Here is a 22,082-nt window from a genome sequence, read left to right as displayed (position 1 = left end):
CACCGCCTGGACAGGCAGGAAACTACACCCTGAGCCGTCTCCTCTATGAGACAAAAGCCGTAAGCCACAGGGAAGGACAGCAAATCTCGTTGCCCCTGACGCACAGGGGGCGTAGGAGAAGGGAAAAGAATAAGACTCTGCCGCTGCGGCAGGAGCAGGAAACCATCCTCAGCACAGAACTTCAGAGGTCCCCTACTACCGAGGGAGGTACAGGATCACTGAGATAGCCCCCCCCCAAGACCCAGGCACACTGACCCTTCTGAAGACCAACGTCGAAAACAAAGATGATGGAGAACGCCCAGTCCAGGAAGTGTTACTGGTGCTTATCGCTAGCGGCAAAGATGATGGAGAATGCCCAGTCCAGGAAGTGTCACTGGTGCTTATCGCTAGCGGAGGGACAGGAGCATGGAGAGAGACCCCCTCTGAGGCTCAGACGCATAAAAAAGGTCTAAAGCTTTGGGCTTCCCTGGTGGTGCAGTGGTTGAGAGTCCGCCTGCCGATGCAAACCCTTTGGCAAACCAGTCCTCACCTCAAGCACAAGAGGATACCTTAAGGAACTTGAAAACTGGTGGTGCAGGAACATACCAGAGCAACAGCAAAACCCAAACCCTGCTCCCCTCGAGAGCAGACTGACAACCTCTCTAACAGCCTAGCGTTAGAGACTTGCCCATTTATAGGCATAAATACTACCTACCTCAGTCTATACTGTCCTATACGTGATACCAAGCTTTCAACCAAAAATTACAAGATGTACAAAAAAGCAGGAAAGCCCCAACTCCCCACCCCTGCTATCAAGAAATGAAGCCATCAACCGAACCAGACGTAGACTTGACTCAATCCTGGAACTATAAAATTCACAATGATTAATACGTTAAAAACTAATGGAAAAGGTACACAACTTGCATGAGCAGATGATACATTTCAGCAGAAGAAAGACTCATGGAAATGCTGGAAATAAGCAGTAAAGGAGATGAAGAATGTGTTCAGAAGTTCATCAGGAAGACTCAACACAGAGGAGCACAGAATCAGTTTCCTTGATGATAAGTCAATAGAAATTGCAAATTTCAAATGAAACACAGAAGAAAAAAGAGTGAATAGAAGTTTTACCCATGCAAGACATATTTTGGACGAGTGTGTCATGAGCACTTAGAAAAGAGAGGGAAACAGCCGGGACCAGCAGTTTCCAGGTGAACAGGTCCTGGCAAGCTGAGTGCATCTCTTTTTTTTTTTTTAAACAGGAGGTGGTGGACAAGTGGAAAAAGAGTTTTTAGCTCACAACACTGAGCACTTAGGTGCAGGTACAATGCTCAGTGTTTTACATATTCTTCATTATTAATATCCTCATTTTATAGATTATTATCTCCATTTTATAGAAAAAAATAATAATCTACCCAAAGGATCACACAGGTTGTCTGACCCTAAAGCTCCACCCTTACCACCAGATGCAGCCTACCTTGTGAACTCAATGAAGAAATGAGGCTGGATGATCATAGAGTTAGATGCCTTCCCACTAATTGCACTAAAATGGCCCCAATGCCCTAACTGATCAGACCTGCAGGCTGCACTGGCTTACACATTCCTTGCCTCTGTTGACATTTTGGTCAATGACACAGAAACTCTCCTTATTCAATTTACGTTAAATAAAACTAAGATTAAGAGTTAATGTGATGAATGGGCAAAGCAAAGTTCAAAAGTATATTGAGGCTGGAACTCTGGCCTGAAATCAGTGGGAAAAAAATGCAAAGTTCCGCACTTAGGTATAAAACAATCACAGAGACGCAGAATGGAAGAAACTGGCAAACATGGATGAGTGGGGAAAAACAAACAAGCAAACAAAAAAACCTGGGAGGTATAGTGAATTACCAGTTTGATGTGGGCCAGCACCCAGGGCTGCTGCTGAAATCAGAGGTAGGATTTGTGGAAGGGTGACATTGTATCCCAGGAGCCTACCATATTACTATTCTTTGTACTGGATAGACAGAAAAATTAGTAACCCATATGATGAGGAGTTGCAAACTACGTCCCCAAGGACTATCTGTGGAAACCATCGAGTTTAGTTTGGACAGGGTGGCATGATAACTGCCTTTAAATACTCAGAAGAGCATCCATGGGGAAGTGAGTGTGTGTTGTTCAAGAAAGCAGTGCACAGCGTTTGGTTAATTACAGAGAGGCCGAGGTGGGTCCCAATAAGGAAGGCTTTCCCTCAATTCCAGTGTCTAGCAATGGCTGTTGGTATCAGGAATGTGGCTGGTGAATGTCAGGAACACCTTGAACAAGACTTTGCCATCTCTTCAAGGCTAGGATTCTATTTTATATTATGTAACTCAAAAAAAGCACTTCAGTGAATCTTCAGATAATTCTGCTGAGTGAAAAAAAGCCAGCTCCTAAAGGTTACCTGCTGTGTACACTACCATTTATATAACACTCTTGAAATCACAGAAGTGTAGAAATGAAGAACAGATTAATGGTTGCCAGGGATGTAGGTGGGGGTGGGAATAGGAGGGAAGTGATATTAGGGCTCCTGCTGGTGATGGATATATTCTGTCTTTTGACTGTATGAAAATCTTAATCTCCTGGTTTGCGATATTGTAGTACAGTATTACATGATGTTACCTTTGGAGAAAACTGGGTGAAGATTACACAGGATCTCTATGTATTATTTCTAACTATTATATGTGAATCTACAATTAGCAATTATCTCAAAATAAAAAGTTTAACCAAAAAAAAAATTTTTAAGGGCTTCAGATCTCACCCACATGTAGGTCATCTCAGTGGATCACACTGGCAGTGACATGCCAATGACCATGACCAAAGGGCTCATGGAAGGTCCTCTCCTCCACAACCAGCCAGCACTTCCCGGAGAACCTGGCACCCTGGACACACCTGCCTAGCTCTCCTGGGAGACACTGCCTTCATCTCACAGCCAGTATGTCAAAGCTTTCCTGCTAATGAACCCCAATATCCAACTTTTCTACTCCTGCCAGAGGCAATGATGTATTTCTAGCTGCCCGGATTCAAAACTATGACCCTAGATTTGATTCTTGATTTTGTTTTTCTACATGCAGAAACCCAATCCTAGGAAGATAGTCCTCAAAATGTCTCCAAAGTTTCATCGTTCCGTTTCTGCTGTAATTCTTAGCCAGGCCACACCACCTCAGGGATTTGATACTGTGCTAGCCCCCCAGCTTCCCAACCCTGCCAATTTCTCCCCAACCCACCCACCTCTATCCTGCACACTGCACGTTACTTCTCATCATTCTACCATCCTAACGAAACTTTGAGCAGTGTTCCCAGTGTGTGTGTGTGTGTGTGTGCGTGTGAGTGTGTGTGTGTGTGTGTGTGTGTGTGTGTGTGTGTGTTTGGGGGGTAGGGAGAAGAGGGAGCATGGCTCTCTAAGGTGTGAGAGAGAGAGAGAGAGAGAGAGAGAGAGAGAGAGAGAGTTTCTGCTGTAATTCTTAGCCAGGCCACACCACCTCAGGGATTTGATACTGTGCTAGCCCCCCAGCTTCCCATCCCTGCCAATTTCTCCCCAACCCACCCACCTCCATCCTGCACACTGCACGTTACTTGTCATCATTCTACCATCCTAACGAAACTTTGAGCAGTGTTCCCAGTGTGTGTGTGTGTGTGTGTGTGTGTGTGAAAGGGGGCTGTGGCCAGAGCTCCCCTAGACTCAGGTTTAGCAACTAGGCTACATGGGAGTCGGGACACAGGGCCATCCCCACACAGTACAAAGAAAGTCTGGAGATCTGTGACCAGCAACCTCGGGCGCAGCTAGCTGGAAGAATGAGCTTCAGTGAGGCAGACAGAAAAATGCAGAAACAGCAACACAGAACGGGAGGATTTCATGATGACATCAGGAGGTCATGAAACCCACAAGGAGGTGGACAACCCCTGCGGCCTCCCCTATGGCCAGAAGGGGATCCATACGGATGCAGAGAGGCAGACTCTCTGTGTGAGGATGACGAAAGGCTATGCTGTACAAGCTGAATCACCTTACCCCAATTAATGAGACTTCCAGATACACTAAAAGAAAAAAAAAATCCATACTGTGCGGAAAGCCATGGGGTGAGCATCTGCTTCTTACCTCTGACTGGGAAGTTTAAAGATGGATTTTTGTAAATAGAATGAAACATGTTATTGAAAACACTTTTTCTTTCTTTTAAAAAGTAATTATTTAGCTGCAAATGTAACATTTTCTCCTCTGTCTATAAGACTCAAATATCTGCAAATATTGCATAATGGCCCTCTGGCAGACTCACATCTGTTGCCTTTCATGGAAGGAAAACGAAGAATTATGAAAATAGAATGACAAAGTTTCTCTAACCCAGGTTTCCATTATCAACTCCGTGCCTGTTTAAGGTGAAAACAACAGGACCTCATGGCTCCTGTTCTTTAGGTTCCGAGAAATCTTCATCAAAAGAAAACCCTAGGACCCCTGGCTTTCCTGATTTCTTAATTTAATTTGAACCAGGAAAACCACTGTGGCTGTACTGACCAATCTGAATGTTGAAGGAGGGACCCAAGGCTTCCTTCTCAAAACCTAAGGGTTTCATGTTGGTGCATCCATTCGTCTTTGCAGATTCTTCACTGTCCAGTCATGGGGGTGAGGGGGAGTGTTGAGACCACCATACTGGTTTTGTAAAGACAAGTGATCTCATTAGAACTGCACTGAAGATAAACTCGGTGGCTGCTACCACTGCTGACTTTCAGCCACTAGCCTGGAACCGAGCACCCGCTGCAGGGTCAGGCGAGACCTTCCTCTGACATCACAGAGTGGACCCGGAATGCGAGCATCACCCACGGTCCCCTTTCTAACAACTCCATAAGCTCCAAGGCTTAGGTTGACCCTTGACTCTATTTTCTTTTCCTCAGGGTGACTGGCCTGGTATTGAACACAAGAGCTGGAGCCTATTGTGGACCTTCCTTCTGGAAAATGAAAGATGGAGAAAGAAACCAGCACTAATCTGATGCTGATACCCCAAGTGGCTGGGGAAGAGGCTGGTGCCCCAGGTGGCTGGGGAGGAGGCTGGGGAGACAGAGGCCCTGAGGAGAGATGCCCAAGGTCCCAAACGCTGTGTGTGCTACACAGGGAAAGAAGTGAGGGAAGTATAATTCCTACAGACTCATTCTTGAGGACTTTTAATTTTGTGATTTCTCCATGGTATTTAGAAGCCAATAAGGATGTCCCTGTGCATTCCTTTTCCTTGCAGAATGATTCCAAAGAAAAACTGACAGGAGGCTGTTGCAACACTGAAGGCTCTGAGCCTTCCTCCCATCTACTGAGCGGACAGAGGCACTTCTGTTAGGCCCACTTCCTTTTTCTCATCTCCTCTTTTTCTTCCTAGCCCACGGTCTCCCCTCTCACCCTTTCCCCTCTCTCTCTCCTCTTCTTCCTGCCTTTGCCATCCTCTCTCCCCTCCCACTCCCACCACTGGGACCTTGCCCCCCCTCTATTCCCTTCCTGGTGATGAGCTAAAAGGTTGTCATTTTTCCTATCACAAGCATAGCTGCTAGGTTTTATTCCCTTTTGGAAATAGGGCTGCTTGTTGGCGTTTTATCATGACCATAATAAAGTCAGTTTTTATTGCAAACTCTCCCATCTCCCTAGCTTTTGGGGTCCTCGAGACCATGCAGAGAGCACAGGGGAGGGAGCAGCTTCCAAATGAACATGAAGGTTAGGGAAGGCTCCCAGGAGAAAGACAGAAAAATCAGAAAACACTGAAACAGGATATGAGATATACATCTTCCCTCAGCCTGGCTAAACCAGCCTATTAGGCCCAGCATTCCACTCAGCTTGCAAGGTCACCTACAGCAGTTTGTAAATAGAGCCATATCCATTTTCCATAGAAAACAGAGCCAAATTTTTAAAAAGAAGAACAGATTTTCAGTCTCCTAAGAGAAACCATGGCTGTTTCTATTATAAAACGGGACTGGGGGGATTCTATCATCAATAATATTGGGAAAAGGAAAATTGAGAGGAAGATGTAAGGGCAACCAAGGACCTGGGACCAGTGGGTATTGCAAACCAAAGCCATCCATAGGGGAAAGGCCCTCCCACCCACACAAGGGCACCATCACCAAGTCTGGAAGGAAGATACAGCCTCAACTAGATCTATTCTTGTCATAAAGTCAAATCAAGGCTGAGTGCTCCTGAAATGCAGCAGGGTCCTTAGGAAGCAGGTACTTTGAGAAGCGAGGCCAAGGGATGTGACTCATTGCTGAGAGCGTGGCACTGGTGCCCGCCAGCCTTGTCAGGCTCGCCCAACTGGGGGTGGCAGTGAACATAGGGATGGGGAAGCCTGGGATGACCACAGGTTCTGCAGGGACCCCTGGGAAGCTATGTTGTTTCTGTGATCGAAGTCAGGCTGAAATTCCCCACCCAGGCCCTCGATGCCCTCCCTGCCTGACCCCATTGCCTCCTCTAGTCACCGTGGTCTCTGCCATGGTGCCTCACCCCACAAGCTGACCATACTTCAGCCTGGGTTCAGTAGCATCTGCTCAGGACAGGATCCCTTCTTACTCCCTCCAAATCCACCCCACCCCGCCCCCAGCCAGGTACCTCCCGGTCCCACCTGAATCCAGAGAAGACCACATCAGAGCCTCACTCAGCTTCCAGCGCCCCTTGGGTAACTGGGTGGATCTTCCTCCTTTAGGCAGCACCCCCAGAGTGTGGGCACTCACAGCCGAGGCACGGCCAGCCAGACGTGGGCCAAGATCCGTGGGGGAAATTAGATAGATTCTCATAACCAAGCACTATTTCCTCAACTACAAAATGGGGATAGCATTATTTACCTTAGAGTGGTCTTACGTGGATTAAAGGCGATAATGCTTGAAAAGCACCTACTATGGTGCCTGGTGCCTAGGTAAATTGTTAGTAAATGTAGGTCACTTTTATAATTGATGACAGAGTTGAAGGCAATCTCAAATTCATTCATCTATATATAGGAATATGCATATACATATGTATAACATATAAGTATGTACTTAAGTAACTGAAAGTATTAAACATGAAATACAGCAGGTAATATTAATACTCTATCCATGGCATAATGTTTTAATTAAACATTAAAAACCAGAGGTGCCAAAAGCATTTGATTAATGCTTAAAAGGAAAAAATTAAAATACATTAAAAATTCAAAAGCTCTTTGCAATTTGAGTGAGTTTTTTTTTTTTTAATCTATAAAACAGTAGTCCTTATTTGTACTGTGACAGGGCAGGAACAAAGCTGAATAGGACTTCTTTCTGCAAAACCATCTCAGAGAGGGTAACAGGGTAAAAAGATAGGCATATAATATGCAAACTGAATAAAATGTTCAATCATAACCTCCTCTTACCTTTGACCCAATGAGCGTGTACAGCCACTGAATGGTTTCATTGTGGTTTATTACTCCATTCATCCCATCCACATACAACATAATCTGGCCCAAAGCTACAGAAGAGAAGAGAAAAAGAAGCAAGGAGACGTTATGGTTTATATGTAAATATAACCTCCAATGATCATAATGTCAAGTGAGATTTTCACACTTTAAGTACACTGTATGATAAGAACCAAATCTGCAGAGAATCCCTGAGCTCTGAAATTAGCGCAATCTCATTGCAGAAAGTGTTGATCACTCCAGAAGAAATAAGGGTTATCCTCGTGTCTGGAAGATGCAATTAAGGCACCAAATCCAGTGATTGTTGTTTCTCTGTGCCTTGATGCATAAATGCATGTTTTTACGTTTCTATATCTGTATGTAGTCCCAGACGAGGCAGAGATATCCATGAGATGGCGTCTGGGTCGTGGCCTCCCACTGGGGCCAAAAGGGTGCGTGAGGTTTCTAAAAACAACTTGTCTGGTGCCCCAGCCTATGGTCAGGCAGGTCCCAGATGCTATGGAACCATTCTGAGCCAATACAATTTGAACCCTTAAGATAAGGGATAAATATGTATTTAAATATTATTTGTAATCCTTTTAAAGACTTTCAGGTTTTAAAATCTCAGAAATCATGAAAACAGAGGGTGGGAGTGGGGATGGGGAATGGGGAGGTTAGTGTTTAATGGGGACAGAGTCTCAGCTTAGGAAGGTGAAAAATTCTGGAGATGGATGATGGTGAGAGTTGAACAACAATGTGAATGTACTTAGTGCCACTGAGTACATTTAAATATGGTTAAAATAGTATGTTTTATATTATGTGACTTTTACTGCAATAAAATTTTTTTTTAAAAAAAGAAATCATAAAAAAAATTGTTGATACCGAGTCCTAAATTCTTAGTTAAGAAAAATATAGTCACCACAGATTGTCATTATTCACCAAAAAAACCCAAAACAAAACAAAAAAAACAAGCCACGTTATTACTTTTTAAAAAAACAAATATTAACTCTATTTTTTCAGTTCCCTTGGTATCGAAATAATTTGGATTCTAGAATACGAATAAACAGAAGCTACATACTCTAAGTAAATAGGTTTTCTTCAATCAGGTCTGACCTCCTAAATCTTACTGCAGCCATAATTAATTGGCATGGCATTGGCATTTTTAGGTAACACTTTTTTTTCTGGTAATATTAGGATATCTTATTTTAGAAAACTGACAACAAGAGGTGTAAACTGAAAATAATTCATAATCTCATAGTTTAAAGAATTATTCTTAACATGTTGATATGTTTTCTTACATTCTTTCTTTTATGCTTTACACACACACATACACACAACTTTATACGTAGGTCGTAGGAACAGTCCAGATAAAATGGTGATGATTGAAAAGAGCAAAGCACAAAATAGTGAGTGTACACTAATTCCAAGCATACAAATATATGTGTTATGTTTAGAAAACTCACTATTATACTATCCAACAAAAGATCAAATGACAAAACCACATCATCATTCTGAGAAAAAGTATGCTCCTAAATATGTGAAAACTCAAATATTTTTTTTGATTTATTTTATTTATTTATTTTTTAACATCTTTATTGGAGTATAACTGCTTTACAATGGTGTGTTAGTTTCTGCTGTATAACAAAATGAATCAGCTATACATAAACATATATCCCCATATCTCCTCTCTCTTGCGTCTCCCTCCCACCCTCCCTATCCCACCCCTCTAGGTGGACACAAGGCACAGAGCTGATCTCCCTGTGCTATGTGGCTGCTTCCCATTAGCTATCTATTTTACATTTGGTAGTGTATATAGGTCCATGCCACTCTCTCACTTCGTCCCAGCTTACCCTTCCCCCTCCCCATGTCCTCAAGTCCATTCTCTACCTCTGCATCTTTATTCCTGTCCTGCCCTTAGGTTCTTCAGAACCATTTTTTTTTTGATTCCATATATTATTGTTAGCATACAGTATTTGTTTTTCTCTTTCTGACTTACTTCACTCTGTACGACAGTCTCTAGGTCCATCCACCTCACTACAAATAGCTCAATTTCGTTTATTTTTATGGCTGAGTAATATTCCATTGTATATATGTGCCACATCTTCTTTATCCATTCATCTGTCGATGGATATTTGGGTTGGTTCCATGTCCTGGCTATTGTAAATAGTGCTGCAATGAACATTGGGGTGCATGTATCTTTTTGAATTATGGTTTTCTCAGGTTATATACCCAGCAGTGGGATTGATGGGTTGTATGGTAGTTCTATTTGTAGTTTTTAAGGAACCTCCATACTGTTCTCCATAGTGGCTGTATCAATTTACATTCCCACCAACACTGGACGAGGGTTCCCTTTTCTCCACACCCTCTCCAGCATTTATTGTTTCTAGATTTTTTGATGATGGCCATTCTGACCGGTGTGAGGTGATACCTCATTATAGTTTTGATTTGCATTTCTCTAATGATTAGTGATGTTGAGCATCCTTTCATGTGTTTGTTGGCCATCTGCATATCTTCTTTGGAGAACTGTCTGTTTAGATCTTCTGCCCATTTTTGGATTGGGTTGCTTTTTTGATATTGAGCTTCATGAGCTGCTTATATATTGGGGAGATTAATCCTTTGTCAGTTGCTTCGTTTGCAAATATTTTCTCCAGTTCTGAGGGTTGTCTTTTTGTCTTGTTTATGGTTTCCTTTGCTCTGCAAGGCTTTTAAGTTTCATTAGGTCCCATTTGTTTATTTTTGTTTTGATTTCCATTTCTCTAGGAGGTGGGTCAAAAAGGATCTTGCTGTGATTTATGTCATAGAGTGTTCTGCCTATGTTTTCCTCTAAGAGTTTGATAGTGTCTGGCCTTACATTTAGGTCTTTAACCCATTTTGAGTTTATTCTTGTGTGTGGTGTTAGGGGGAGTGTTCTAATTTCATTCTTTTACATGGAGCTGTCCAGTTTTCCCAGCACCAGTTATCAAAGAGGCTGTCTTTTCTCCACTGTATATTCTTGCCTCTTTTATCAAAGATAAGGTGACCATATGTGCGTGGGTTTATCTCTGGGCTTTCTATCCTGTTCCATTGATCTATATTTCTGTTTTCGTGCCAGTACCATACTGTCTTGATAACTGTAGCTCTGTAGTATAGTCTGAAGTCAGGGAGCTTGATACCTCCAGCTCTGTTTTTCTTTCTTAAGATTGCTTTGGCTATTCGGGGTCTTTTGTGTTTCCATACTATTTGTGAAATTTTTTGTTCTAGTTCTGTGAAAAATGCCAGTGGTAGTTTGATAGGGATTGCACTGAATCTGTAGATTGCTTTGGGTAGTATAGTCATTTTCACAACGTTGATTCTTCCAATCCAAGAACATGGTATATCTCTCCATCTATTTGTATCATCTTTAATTTCTTTCATCAGTGTCTTATAATTTTCTGCATACAGGTCTTTTGTCTCCTTAGGTAGGATTATTCCTAGGTATTTTATTCTTTTTGTTGCAATGGTGTTTCCTTAATTTCTCTTTCAGAATTTTCATCATCAGTGTATAGGAATGCAAGAGATTTCTGAGCATTAATTTTATTTCCTGCTACTTTACCACATTCATTGATTAGCTCTAGTAGTTTTTTGGTAGCATCTTTGGGATTCTCTATGTATAGTATCATGTCATCTGCAAACAGTGACAGTTTTACTTCCTCTTTTCTGATTTGGATTCCTTTTATTTCTTTTTCTTCTCTGATTACTGTGGCTACAACTTCCAAAATTCTGTTGAATAATAGTGGTGAAAGTGGACAACCTTGTCTTGTTCCTGATCTTAGTGGAAATGGTTTCAGTTTTTCACCACTGAGAACGATGTTTGCTGTGGGTTTGTCATATGTTGGGGTAAGTTCCCTCTATGCCTACTTTCTGGAGAGTTTTTATCATAAATGGGTGTTGAATTTTGTCAAAAGCTTTGTCTGCATCTATTGAGGTGATCATATGGTTTTTCTCCTTCAATTTGTTAATATGGTTTATCACATTGATTGATTTGTGTATATTGAAGAATCCTTGCATTCCTGGGATAAAGCCCATTTGGTCATGGTGTATGATCCTTTTAATGTGCTGTTGGATTCTATTTGCAGGTATTTTGTTGAGGATTTTTGCATCTATGTTCTTCAGTGATATTGGTCTGTAGTTTTCTTTTTTTGTGACATCTTTGTCTGGTTTGGGTATCAGAGTGATGGTGGCCTCGTAGAATGAGTTTGGAAGTGTTTCTCCCTCTGCTATATTTTAGAAGTAAAAACTCAAAATTTTAAACAATTAATTGAACATATTCTTGACACAATAAACTGTACATTTTTGAAAATAACAGTTTCATATTCTATTTAGTGGTGAAACACTGGATATACCCCTATTAAAATCGGAAATAATTTTAAAATGATGCCCATTAATCCCATGATTATTTAATACCATGCTACAGAGTTTCAAGCAAATTTAACAAGACATGAAAAATAATTAAAGATAGGATGTTTAGAAATGAATACATAATACTGTCATTATTTGCAAGAAATATTATAGACCCAATAAAAAACTCATCTATAGAATTTATAATGAAGAGATCACAATTATAACCACTTTCTCATCTTAATGAGAAATAAGTATGTAACATACAAAGAAAATCAAAGTTTGACATAAAAATATAATACTAGATAAATGATATTACAGCAAATATGATAAAGGCTTAAATGATTTATTGTATAAACAATTCATACAGTTGATAAGAAAATACTAAATGCCAATAGAAAAAAACTAAAAGCATTTCATAAGAGAGATGACAAGCTGGTTTACAATAACAAAGTTGTTCATTCTTACTGTAATAAAAATGCAAATTAAAACAATAATGAGGTAGAATTTTCACTTAAATCATGAAAGATATTTTTTAAAGAAATGATTAGGTTATCAATTGCTGGAGAGGTTAAACAAGTAACTTCATACATTCCTGGTGGTGGGGCAAGTTGGTACAAGTCCTATAATAAGGCTATTTAGTGCTATAATTGTTTTAAAAATAGTTACCATTTAGTGTCTACCATGTCCCAAGGTCCGAGTGTGGGACTTTATACGTGTTATTAATACAACAGCCCTGCTGTGAGGTAGGTATTATAACTCCCATCTGACAGAGGGAAAAACTGAAGCTCTGAAAAGTAAAGGAATGTGCCCCCAAATCCCATCACTACCAAGTGGCGGAGTCCCCCTCCAGCCAGGGCAGGCGGGCTCCTCCATGTCTGTACTCAGAGCCTGGAAGTCCTCTCTAAGCTCTTCCCAAGCCAACGTGATTTCGGGAATCTATCTTAAGGAAATAACCCTAAGTTAAAGGGGGGAAAAAAGGATGAAGCAAAGATACTCACTGTAGTGTCATCTATAACATCAAAATATCAACTGAAATCTAAATATGTATCCGATCTAGAACTCAGCATACACAGCAATTTATCAAAGCTATGTCCTAACCTGTGAACCGTTTCTGATAAAATAATTAAAAAGTAGAAACTTATAACGATTACGTAATTCAGTAAAACACTAAAATCTCAAGCATAGAAGGAAAGGGAAACCCATGATATATTAAGCACTATGATTGGTTATATGTTCTTTGGATGTATTTTTTTCTACTTTTCCCTGATTTTCATTATGAGCATCTATTAATTTTATAATTGGAAAGTAAAGAAATATACAAAAAGGAACCAAATAAGAATGTATAATGTAAAGTGTTAGGTGCTTCTCTTGGTTTTTAGAATTTTTTTACTAGCCCATCCCTCTTGGCATACCCCTCCCTCCTTCAGAAAGATACAGCACCCACTTCATGAAAGAGTTCTGAGAATTCAGCACATTCTGCCCATTTTTTTTCCTTTCCCTTTTTCTTTCCTCCTCTCCCTTCCAAAACAAACTGGCAAATCTCCAGGGAAGAGGACTTTGTACCACAGTCCTTTTCCCATTCAAGTTCCACTGCTGAGGAAGCAAATCCAAGGCATATTTAGCATCTTCTAAATCAGATAAATGGCATAGGGGAGTCAATGTAGACTGTTCATCCTCTGGAAGGTGCACTCCTTGGGGAGACCCTCCCCCCAAGGCTGAAAAGCCAGGAATGAAAGTCTCCTCCCTAACTGCTCAGGGCCTCTGGTATTGCAGAAAGCCCAGCAAGCCAGGGCACCACTACAAAAAGGGAGTCAAAGTAAGAATTTCTATAAGTTTTCGCTCTATGATATTTCCCTTCAAGGTTCTATTAACTGCCCACTTTGGAGGAAGAAAGTCACCAGAAAGTCCACGTCTAATGGAATTCAACTTTCTGATCATACTGATTTGTCATAATATTGTGACAATCAAAAGCTTTCAGCCTAGATCTTTTGCACCCTAGCCCTAAAGCTAAAGCACTCCATCCTGCAAAACGCACTGCAGACACAAGATGGCACTAAATAGATTTAAGTGGGTTAATGTCTCACTAAGCTTCCACAGCAAAATACCACCAATGTAAATGAGGGCCTGTGAATAAAACTCACCCAGGGAAAAAAAAAAAAAAAGAAAGAAAAGTAGATGGCCTGGGTCACAGGAACCACGAAAATTAGTGATTTTCATTTCTAAGAAGGATGAGGAGGATCAGAATGTCAGAACACAGTGGTGGGTAACAATAGCACAGGTCTAAAAAGAGACCAGGGCCTTTGCTGTTATGCTGATCATGGAATTTACTCGAGACATTTTTATTAATTTTCTGTGCTTCAGTTCCCTCATCTCAAAAATAAGATAGTAAGACTGTAGTACCTACTTTTCAGGGGTGTTGTAGGGATTGAGTTAGAGCAATGCCTGACTCAGAGTAGGTGCTCAATAAACATTAGTCATATCAAGTACGTCACTGAAGTCACATCAATATCTACTGGACAGAAGCACGCAATGAAAGACTCTCCAAGACACACAGTGGGGGAGAGCCCTCTACCCAACTCAGTCACAATTATTTTTTCTAAAAATTTTTTGTTTTACTTTTTATATTTAGATATATGCTCCATTTTGAGATAATTTTCATATAAATTGTGAGGTTTAGATATTCTTTTTTTTTTCACATAGATGTCCAATGGATCTAATACCATTGTTTGAAGAGACTATCCTATCTTTATTTGCTTTTGCAAATTTGCCAAAAATCAATTGGCTATGTTTGCATGGGTCTATTTCTGGATTCTCTATTCTGTTCCACTGATCTATCTGTCTAACCTTTTGCCAACACCACAGTATCTTGATTATTGTAGCTTCATAAGAAGTTTTAAAATCAGGTAGTATGACTCCTACAATTTCATTCTTCCTTTTAAAAATTGTTTTGGCTATTCTTGTCCTTTGGCCTTTTCATGTAAATTTTAGAAGCAGTTTTTCTAAATCTGCAAAAAATCTTTCAGGAAGCATTATGGGAAATGCATTAAATCTACAGATAAATTTTGGGAGAATGACATCTTTACTACATTCTGTCTTATAACCCATGATCCTATTATGTCATCATTTAGATCTTCTCTATTTTCATGAGTGTTTTATAGTTTTTAACTAAAGATTCTGTATATGGCTTTTTGCTAAATTTATAAGTATTTCATATTTTTTGGAGCTGCTGGAAATATTTTTAAAACTTCTCCATTCCCAACTATTTATTATTAGTATATAGAAATAAAAATAATTTTTTTTGTTTTGACTTTGTATTCTGTAACTTTGTTAAACTTATTAATGCTAGGGGTTTGGGGGGTTATGTTTTTGTAGATTCTCTGAGGTTTTCTACATAGCCAATAATGTTGTCTGTGACCTAAAACAATTTTATTTCTTCCTTCCCAACCTATATTTCCCCCACCCCACCCCACCCTTTATTCCTCTTTGCCTTATTGCACTGGTTAAGTATTTCAATAGGGGTGGTAGGAGTGGACAACTTTGCCTTTTCTCAGTATTAGGGGGAAAGCATGTAAGTCTTTCACCATTAATTACGATGTTAGCTATAGGTTTTTGCACATTGCCCTTTATCAAGGTGAAGACAATCCCCCCAATGTCTAGTTTGTTAAGAAGTTTTTTTCAAATCATAAATGGATGCTGAATTTTGTCAAATGCTTTTTCTATATCAATTGATATTATCAAGTGGTTTTTCTTCAGACTGATAATGTGGTGAGTTACACAAAGTGAATTTCAAATACTGAACCAGCCTTGAATTCCCTCTTGGCCATGGTGCATTATTCTTTTTACAGATTGCTGAATTTGATTTGTTGATATTTTGCTGAGGATTTTAGCATCTTTGCTCATGAGACATATTGGTCTGTAGTATTCTGCCTCTGTCTTGTTTCATATCATGGTAATGCTGGTCCTATAAAATGAGATGGGAAGCATTCCCTCCTCTGATGTTTTCTGGAAAAAATTACGTAAAATTGGTTTTATTTTGTCTTTAAATGTTTGGCAGAATTACCAGGAAACCATCTGAGCCTGGAGATTCCTTTTTCAGAAGATTGTTAACTACAAATCAAATTTCTTTAATAGTCATAGTTAATAACATTTATAGTAATAAGGCTAGTCAGGTTATCTATTTCACCTTGGGTGAATTTTGGTAGTCTGTGGTTTTTAAGGAACTGGCCCATTTCATCTAAGTATCAATTTATACCTAGAGTTGTTCATAGTATTCTTTTATTACTCATTTAATGTCTGTGGAGTCTGTCATGATAGCCGCTCTATCATTACAGATGTTGGCAATTAGTGTCTTCTCTTTTTCTTTGTCATTGTTGCCTATTATCTTCCTTTTCAAAGAATGAGATTTTGTTTCACTGATATCGACTCTGCTATTTCTCTGTTTTCAATTTCATTAGTTTTTACCCTTATCTTTACCATTTCTTTCCTTCTGCTTGATTGAGTTTGTTTTTCCTTTTTTATTCTAGTTTCTTAAGTCAGGTGTTTATATTATGGATTATTTTCTTTTTTTCTAATAGAAACGTGTAATACTATAAATTTCTCTCCATGCATTGCTTCAACTGCATCCCACAGATTTTTATTTGTTTTTCATTTTAATTTCGTTCAAAATATTTTCTAATTTCCATTTGAGAACTCCTCTTCAACATTTGGATTATTTAAAAGCATGTTGTTTAATTTCCAAGCATTTGGAGATATTCCTGTTACCCTTCTGAAATTGATTTATAGTTAACTCCATTATGGCCAGAAAATATATCATATGATTTCAATTCTTTTAAATTTGTTATTTTTATGACCCAGGATATTACCTATCTTGGTGAATGTTTTGTTTTGTTGTTGTTGTTGTTGTTTTGTGGTACCCGGGCCTCTCACCGTGTGGCCTCTCCCGTTGCGGAGCACAGGCTCCGGACACGCAGGCTCAGCGGCCATGGCTCACGGGCCCAGCCGCTCCGCGGCATATGGGATCCTCCTGGACCGGGGCACGAACCCACGTCCCCTGCATAGGCAGGAGGACTCTCAACCACTGCGCCACCAGGGAAGCCCTTGGTGAAGGGTTTTTTTGTTGTTGTTTTATACGTACTTGAAAAGAATATGTATTCTGCTATAGTTAGGTAGAGTACTCTAAAAATGTCAATTAGAACTAGTTGGTTGATGGTGCTGTTTAGTTCCACTATAGCTTTGCTGATTTTCAGTCTACCAGTTCTACTGATTACTAAAAAAGGAATGCTGAAGTCTTCAACTACAACAGAGGATTTTCCATTTCTTATTTTAATTCTCTCAGTTTTTGCTTCATGTATTTTGAAGCTCTATAGGTTTTCCATTTCTGGATGAATCAACTCTTTTATCATTATAATGTCCTTCTTTATCCCTTGCTATTTTCTTTTCTTTGGCCTCTACTTTCTCTAATGTTAATATAGCCTTCTTTTGATTAGTGTTTGTATGATATTTATTTCTGTAACCTTTTGCTTTTAAACTAACTACAGCATTATAATTAAGGTGGGTTTCTTATAGGCAGCATTTAGTTGGGTCTTGTTTTTTGTATCCATTCTGATAATCTCTGTCTTTTAATCACTGTGATCAGGCCAGTTACATTTAATATAATGATTGGTACATTTGAATTTAGGTCCGTCATTTCCATTCTGCTACTGAGCCCATCTAGTAAGATTTTTATTTTGACTAATGTATTTTTCATTTCTAAATTTTTCATTTGGCTCTTCTTTATATCTTCTGTTTCTTTTCTGAGACTTTCTATCTTTCCATTCACTTCAATAGTGTTCATCCTTACTTCCTTTTTTTATAATAGCTGCTTTAAAGCATTTGACAAATTCAGTCAATGTCACCCTGGCACTAGGGTCTACTGATTTGTCTTTTCCTATGCAAGTTGAAATTTTCCTAGTTTATTGTATGTCAACTAATTTTGGCTTATATCCTGGACATTTTGAAAATTATAAGACTCTGGATTTTGTTTAAGTATTAGAGAAAATGTTGACATTTTTGTTTAAGCAGGCAATTTAACCTGTTCCCTTTAAGCCACAAGTTCTGACCTGCCTTTTATGGGCTGTGGTTCCAATATCAGTTCAATTTTCAAAGTCCTTTGTTGTGCCATTTGGATTGGCCCTGCATGTCTACCACCCAGTGGCTAGTCTGGAACCTGGGCAGTGGTCTACCTTGTTGTTCAGTTCTCAAAGTCTTTGGTATACTGATTAGCATCAGATTCATGCATGTAGTTTGTGGTGAGCCCAGGGGCTCATTAAAAACTTTGAAGGTCACTTTCCTGAGCTCCTCTTTTTCCATTATCTCCCTGATACTTGATTTTAGTTTCCTGGGGCTCCCTTTCTTGGCCTTTCAATCAGAGAGCTGGGCCATTATTTATCCTGCTCTGCCACTGACTTTTTGTGACTGTGTTCACATCTGGGGCCAAGCAGTGGGAAAACAGAGAGGGAAAAATACAAATGGAATTCACCCCAACCCTCTTGTGACTACAACTCCTCTCAATCAAAGCAAAAATTTATGCCTCCTTCCCTCAGAGTTTTAGGTGCCTGCAGGCCCCTGCTGTTCTCACATTATTATCACAGCTGTTCTTACCATGGGATTACCTGGGGGCAGGGGTTCAAGATAACAGAGAAAAGACTAAGAAACACCGGGGGACTTTTGCACTCTTGAGTGTTTGGAGTCCCTTTTCCTCCTACTCAAGCCAGAAATAGAAGGTCTCTTCTGGAACTCTCTCTGAATACATTGATGGCCACTTTTGGGTTTGGGGCTGATTTGAGTCCTGACCAGGAAATACTAGAAGAAAAATGTTAAAAGCACCATCACAATGCTATCTTCAAATTCTAGTCTTCTTCTCCAATCTGTCCACTACCGTTTACTATTCAAAGTCCTCAAATAGTTGCTTTACATATATTTTTCCCAGGTTTATAGTCGCATTTAAAAGGAGAGATAGTTCCAGTGTGCTTATGCCCTCTCAGGCAGAACTCCTCCCTCTCTGCTTTTAGAATAAGAACTCTAGCAGCAACATGGAAGGTGCCCTGGAGTGAAGTCCTGTGTCTGGGTCTGCTCAGAACTTTGCCTCAACAGTCTAACCACATGGTTTTCAATCCTTTTTCTCTTCTTCATTTCTCCTCTTCTCTCTTCCTCCCTCCTTTTTATTTTCCTTCTTATTTTCCTTTCTTTTTTGAAGCTGGAAATCTTTTAGTCCAAGGACCTTCTAAAAGGAACAATAACATACTCCACAGATAACTCCCAGATGCTTTGCTGGAAGCAGGACTGGTGGGTTTTAACTGCGTCCCCCTTAACACTTGACACTCCTCACCCTGCCTACTGCAGGGAGTCCCAATGGGGCCTGTTAAAAGCATTCAATCACCCAGGCTACACACTGGAGCTCACTGTACACTTGCATTTTCAAACACCACAAGTGGGTTAGGAAATCAATTTAGTGAGTCCAGACAGGCAATTTATTTTTTCAGGAAACAAAACAGAATAGAAAATAGACTGCATTTCATTTTAGGTAAGGGCTGTTTCTATTTTTGTTCTTTTTTATATAAATATGAAAACTTTTCCTATAGATCTCAGCCACAGAAGTTTGGAATCTATTATTCCAAACTCCTTTCCTTCCCTTATCCTTTGCCTCCAGTGAGTCATCTAATTCCCTCCATTTTCCTCTGAAACAGGCCTCGAATTCACCTTTTCTTCCCTCCATCACTGCTTCAGGTCCAGCTTCCACTGTCTCTCTCGGATTATAGCAACTGCTGATCCAGCCTGATTCCCACTCTTTTTCTAATCCATGAAAGATGTCACCACTGAATTTTCTAAAACATTAACCATATCAGCTGAAGCTGGAAGACCTCTCAGCTCCCTCCCATCCCCAGCCTCCCACCCACCTTTCAGCTTCCTGTCGACCCCATCTGGGCTCCTGTGTCTCTGAACCTTCTGCTTCCATTAAGGGCTTCCTAAGACTGTCAATCTTGATTTAGTTACATGTGCCTTGCTTTTAAAGAGAAGTTCTTACATATAAAATATATATTCATTCTACAAACCAGAGCTAGATGTAATCTTTTAAAAAAAGAAGTTCTTACTCATTGGAGACAACCACCCCAAGAAAACAATCCCATGTAGGTTATTTGCCTGCTTGTTCATGTCCTTTCCTTTGGCCAAAGATGCCAAAAATGCCATGGAAGAAGTTGAAAGGTAATTCCTGCCTGGCAGAGTCATCTGACTTTTTAAACAAAGAGCTCTTAAACACTGCTGCCCTGAGTAGTCTTTTAATAAACCCCTCATCCATTCTTTCCTTTCACTCGATATTACAGTGAAATTACAGGTCACATGTACTCTGTAAATGGGCTCGGAGATTCCAGAGCTGCATTACCTTCTTAAGGGAATTACACAGTTTAGGCTGAAGTGTTTTTCATGCAGTGTTGTTGGGTTTTTTAAAAAGCACTGAAATAACTATAGGCCTATCATACATTTGACTATAAACTAGCCTTTTTTTAATATACTGGACAAGGCTTTCACTTGCAAACTAAGCATCCACTTGCATATCTGACCTTAGAGTTCCACCATGAAACAAAAGATTTCTCCCACTGAAGTCTGAGTATTTCAATTTACCTTTGTACATCACCTCCCCACTATATATATATATATATATATTTGCATCTTATGATAACTTTTAATTTTGATACAATTTCAAAATTACAAAAAAGTTGCAGAAATAGTGCAAGGAACTCTTGTTTACCCATATACATTTTACCCAGATCCATTAATTGTTTATATCGTGTACCATTTACTTTATTATTCTCTCTTCCTGAACTTTAAAAAATTTTTTTTTTTTTTTGTGGTACGTGGGCCTCTCACTGCTGTGGCCTCTCCCGTTGCGGAGCACAGGCTCCGGACGCGCAGGCTCAGCGGCCATGGCCCACGGGCCCAGCCGCTCCGCGGCATGTGGGATCTTCCCGGACCGGGGCACGAACCCGTGTCCCCTGCATCGGCAGGCGGATTCTCAACCACTGCGCCACCAGGGAAGCCCCTAAAAATATTTTTTAAATAAAAATTGTGTATATTTAAGGTATACGTCATGATGATGTGATACACACATACACAGGGAAAAGATTACTTAGTCAAGCTAATTAACATAACAGCTCCTCACAGAGTCACAGTTTGTGTGCGTGATGTCTACTCTCTTAGCAAAATTTCACTAATTCAATACAGTATTGTTAACTATAGTCATCATGCCTGGACATTAGATCTCTAGACTTATTCAACTGCATTTTCCCACTCTTGACTTGGTTTTCTTTTGACAAAAGCAATAGGAAGGAAAGCCTATTCTACAGCCATTCCATTAGATCAGAGATTTTTACCGTTTGAAAATGTGACTGCAAATAATGCCTACTTATTTCAACCAAAAGTACAGAAAAACTAGACTGGATGTATGAAAAATTAAAGAAAAATTACCTTACCCAGAAGGGCAAATTTTTGCTACAAACCATTATCAGTGGTCACTAGGGTTGGTTTGGGTTTGGGGGTTTTTTTGGTTTTGCTTTTTTGTTTTGTTTTGGAGGACGGTGACTTGTGACTTGCCCATTGGGAGTGAAGACGGATTTTGCTGTGTTGCTGGATACATTTACTACCCCCTGGAGGCCATGGAAGCACAAGATCATCAACACGTCTTTTTTTTTTTTTTTTTTTAACATCTTTACTGGAGTATAATTGCTTTACAATGGTGTGTTCGTTTCTGCTTTATAACAAAGTGAATCAGTTATACATGCACATATATTCCCATATCTCTTTCCTCTTGCATCTCCCTCCCTCCCACCCTCCCTATCCCACCCCTCTAGGTGGTCACAAACCACCTAGCTGATCTTCCTGTGCTATGTGGCTGCTTCCCACTAGCTATCTATTTTACGAAATTGAGTTATTTGTAGTGAGGTGGATGGACCTAGAGTCTGTCATACAGAGTGAAGTAAGTCAGAAAGAGAAAAACAAATACCGTATGCTACCACATATATATGGAATCTAAGAAAAAAGAAAAAAAAAAGGTCATGAAGTAACTAGGGGTAAGATGGGAATAAAGACACTACTTTCTTAAAGCAGAACACAGCAGGGGCTCTGACAATCTGGGGTGCGAGTTCTTGAATCAAAGTTAACTCCCGAGAGGGAAAAAACCATGACTATCACTAAAACCTTATCTCCTGGAAGAGCTAATTCGTCTTAAAAACGGATTTCAACTTATTTTAAACAGACCATTAAAAGTTACTCTTCTTAACTCTGAAATGGATTTGCCAATCCCCAATTTCCATTATGCACTAAAGCCCGCAG

At 39.9% G+C, this 22,082-nt stretch overlaps 1 protein-coding gene across 14 annotated transcripts in view; it reads right to left on the bottom strand.

Annotated features, from left to right (window-relative positions):
- FHOD3 (formin homology 2 domain containing 3) overlaps positions 1-22,082 on the bottom strand; it is a 546,814-nt gene that overhangs the window by 246,804 nt on the left and 277,928 nt on the right. For all 14 annotated transcript variants that reach the window (XM_055080580.1, XM_055080572.1, XM_055080570.1 and 11 more), the window contains exon 6: positions 7,338-7,432. In XM_055080580.1, the coding sequence (XP_054936555.1) occupies positions 7,338-7,418 (81 nt within the window). In that variant the 5' untranslated portion in view covers positions 7,419-7,432. The remainder of the gene's footprint in view (positions 1-7,337; positions 7,433-22,082) is intronic.

The sequence above is a fragment of the Physeter macrocephalus genome, chromosome 19 (genome assembly GCF_002837175.3).
Source record: "Physeter macrocephalus isolate SW-GA chromosome 19, ASM283717v5, whole genome shotgun sequence".
NCBI classification, from domain to species: domain Eukaryota; kingdom Metazoa; phylum Chordata; class Mammalia; order Artiodactyla; family Physeteridae; genus Physeter; species Physeter macrocephalus.
This window is presented reverse-complemented; position numbering and strand designations above follow the sequence as displayed.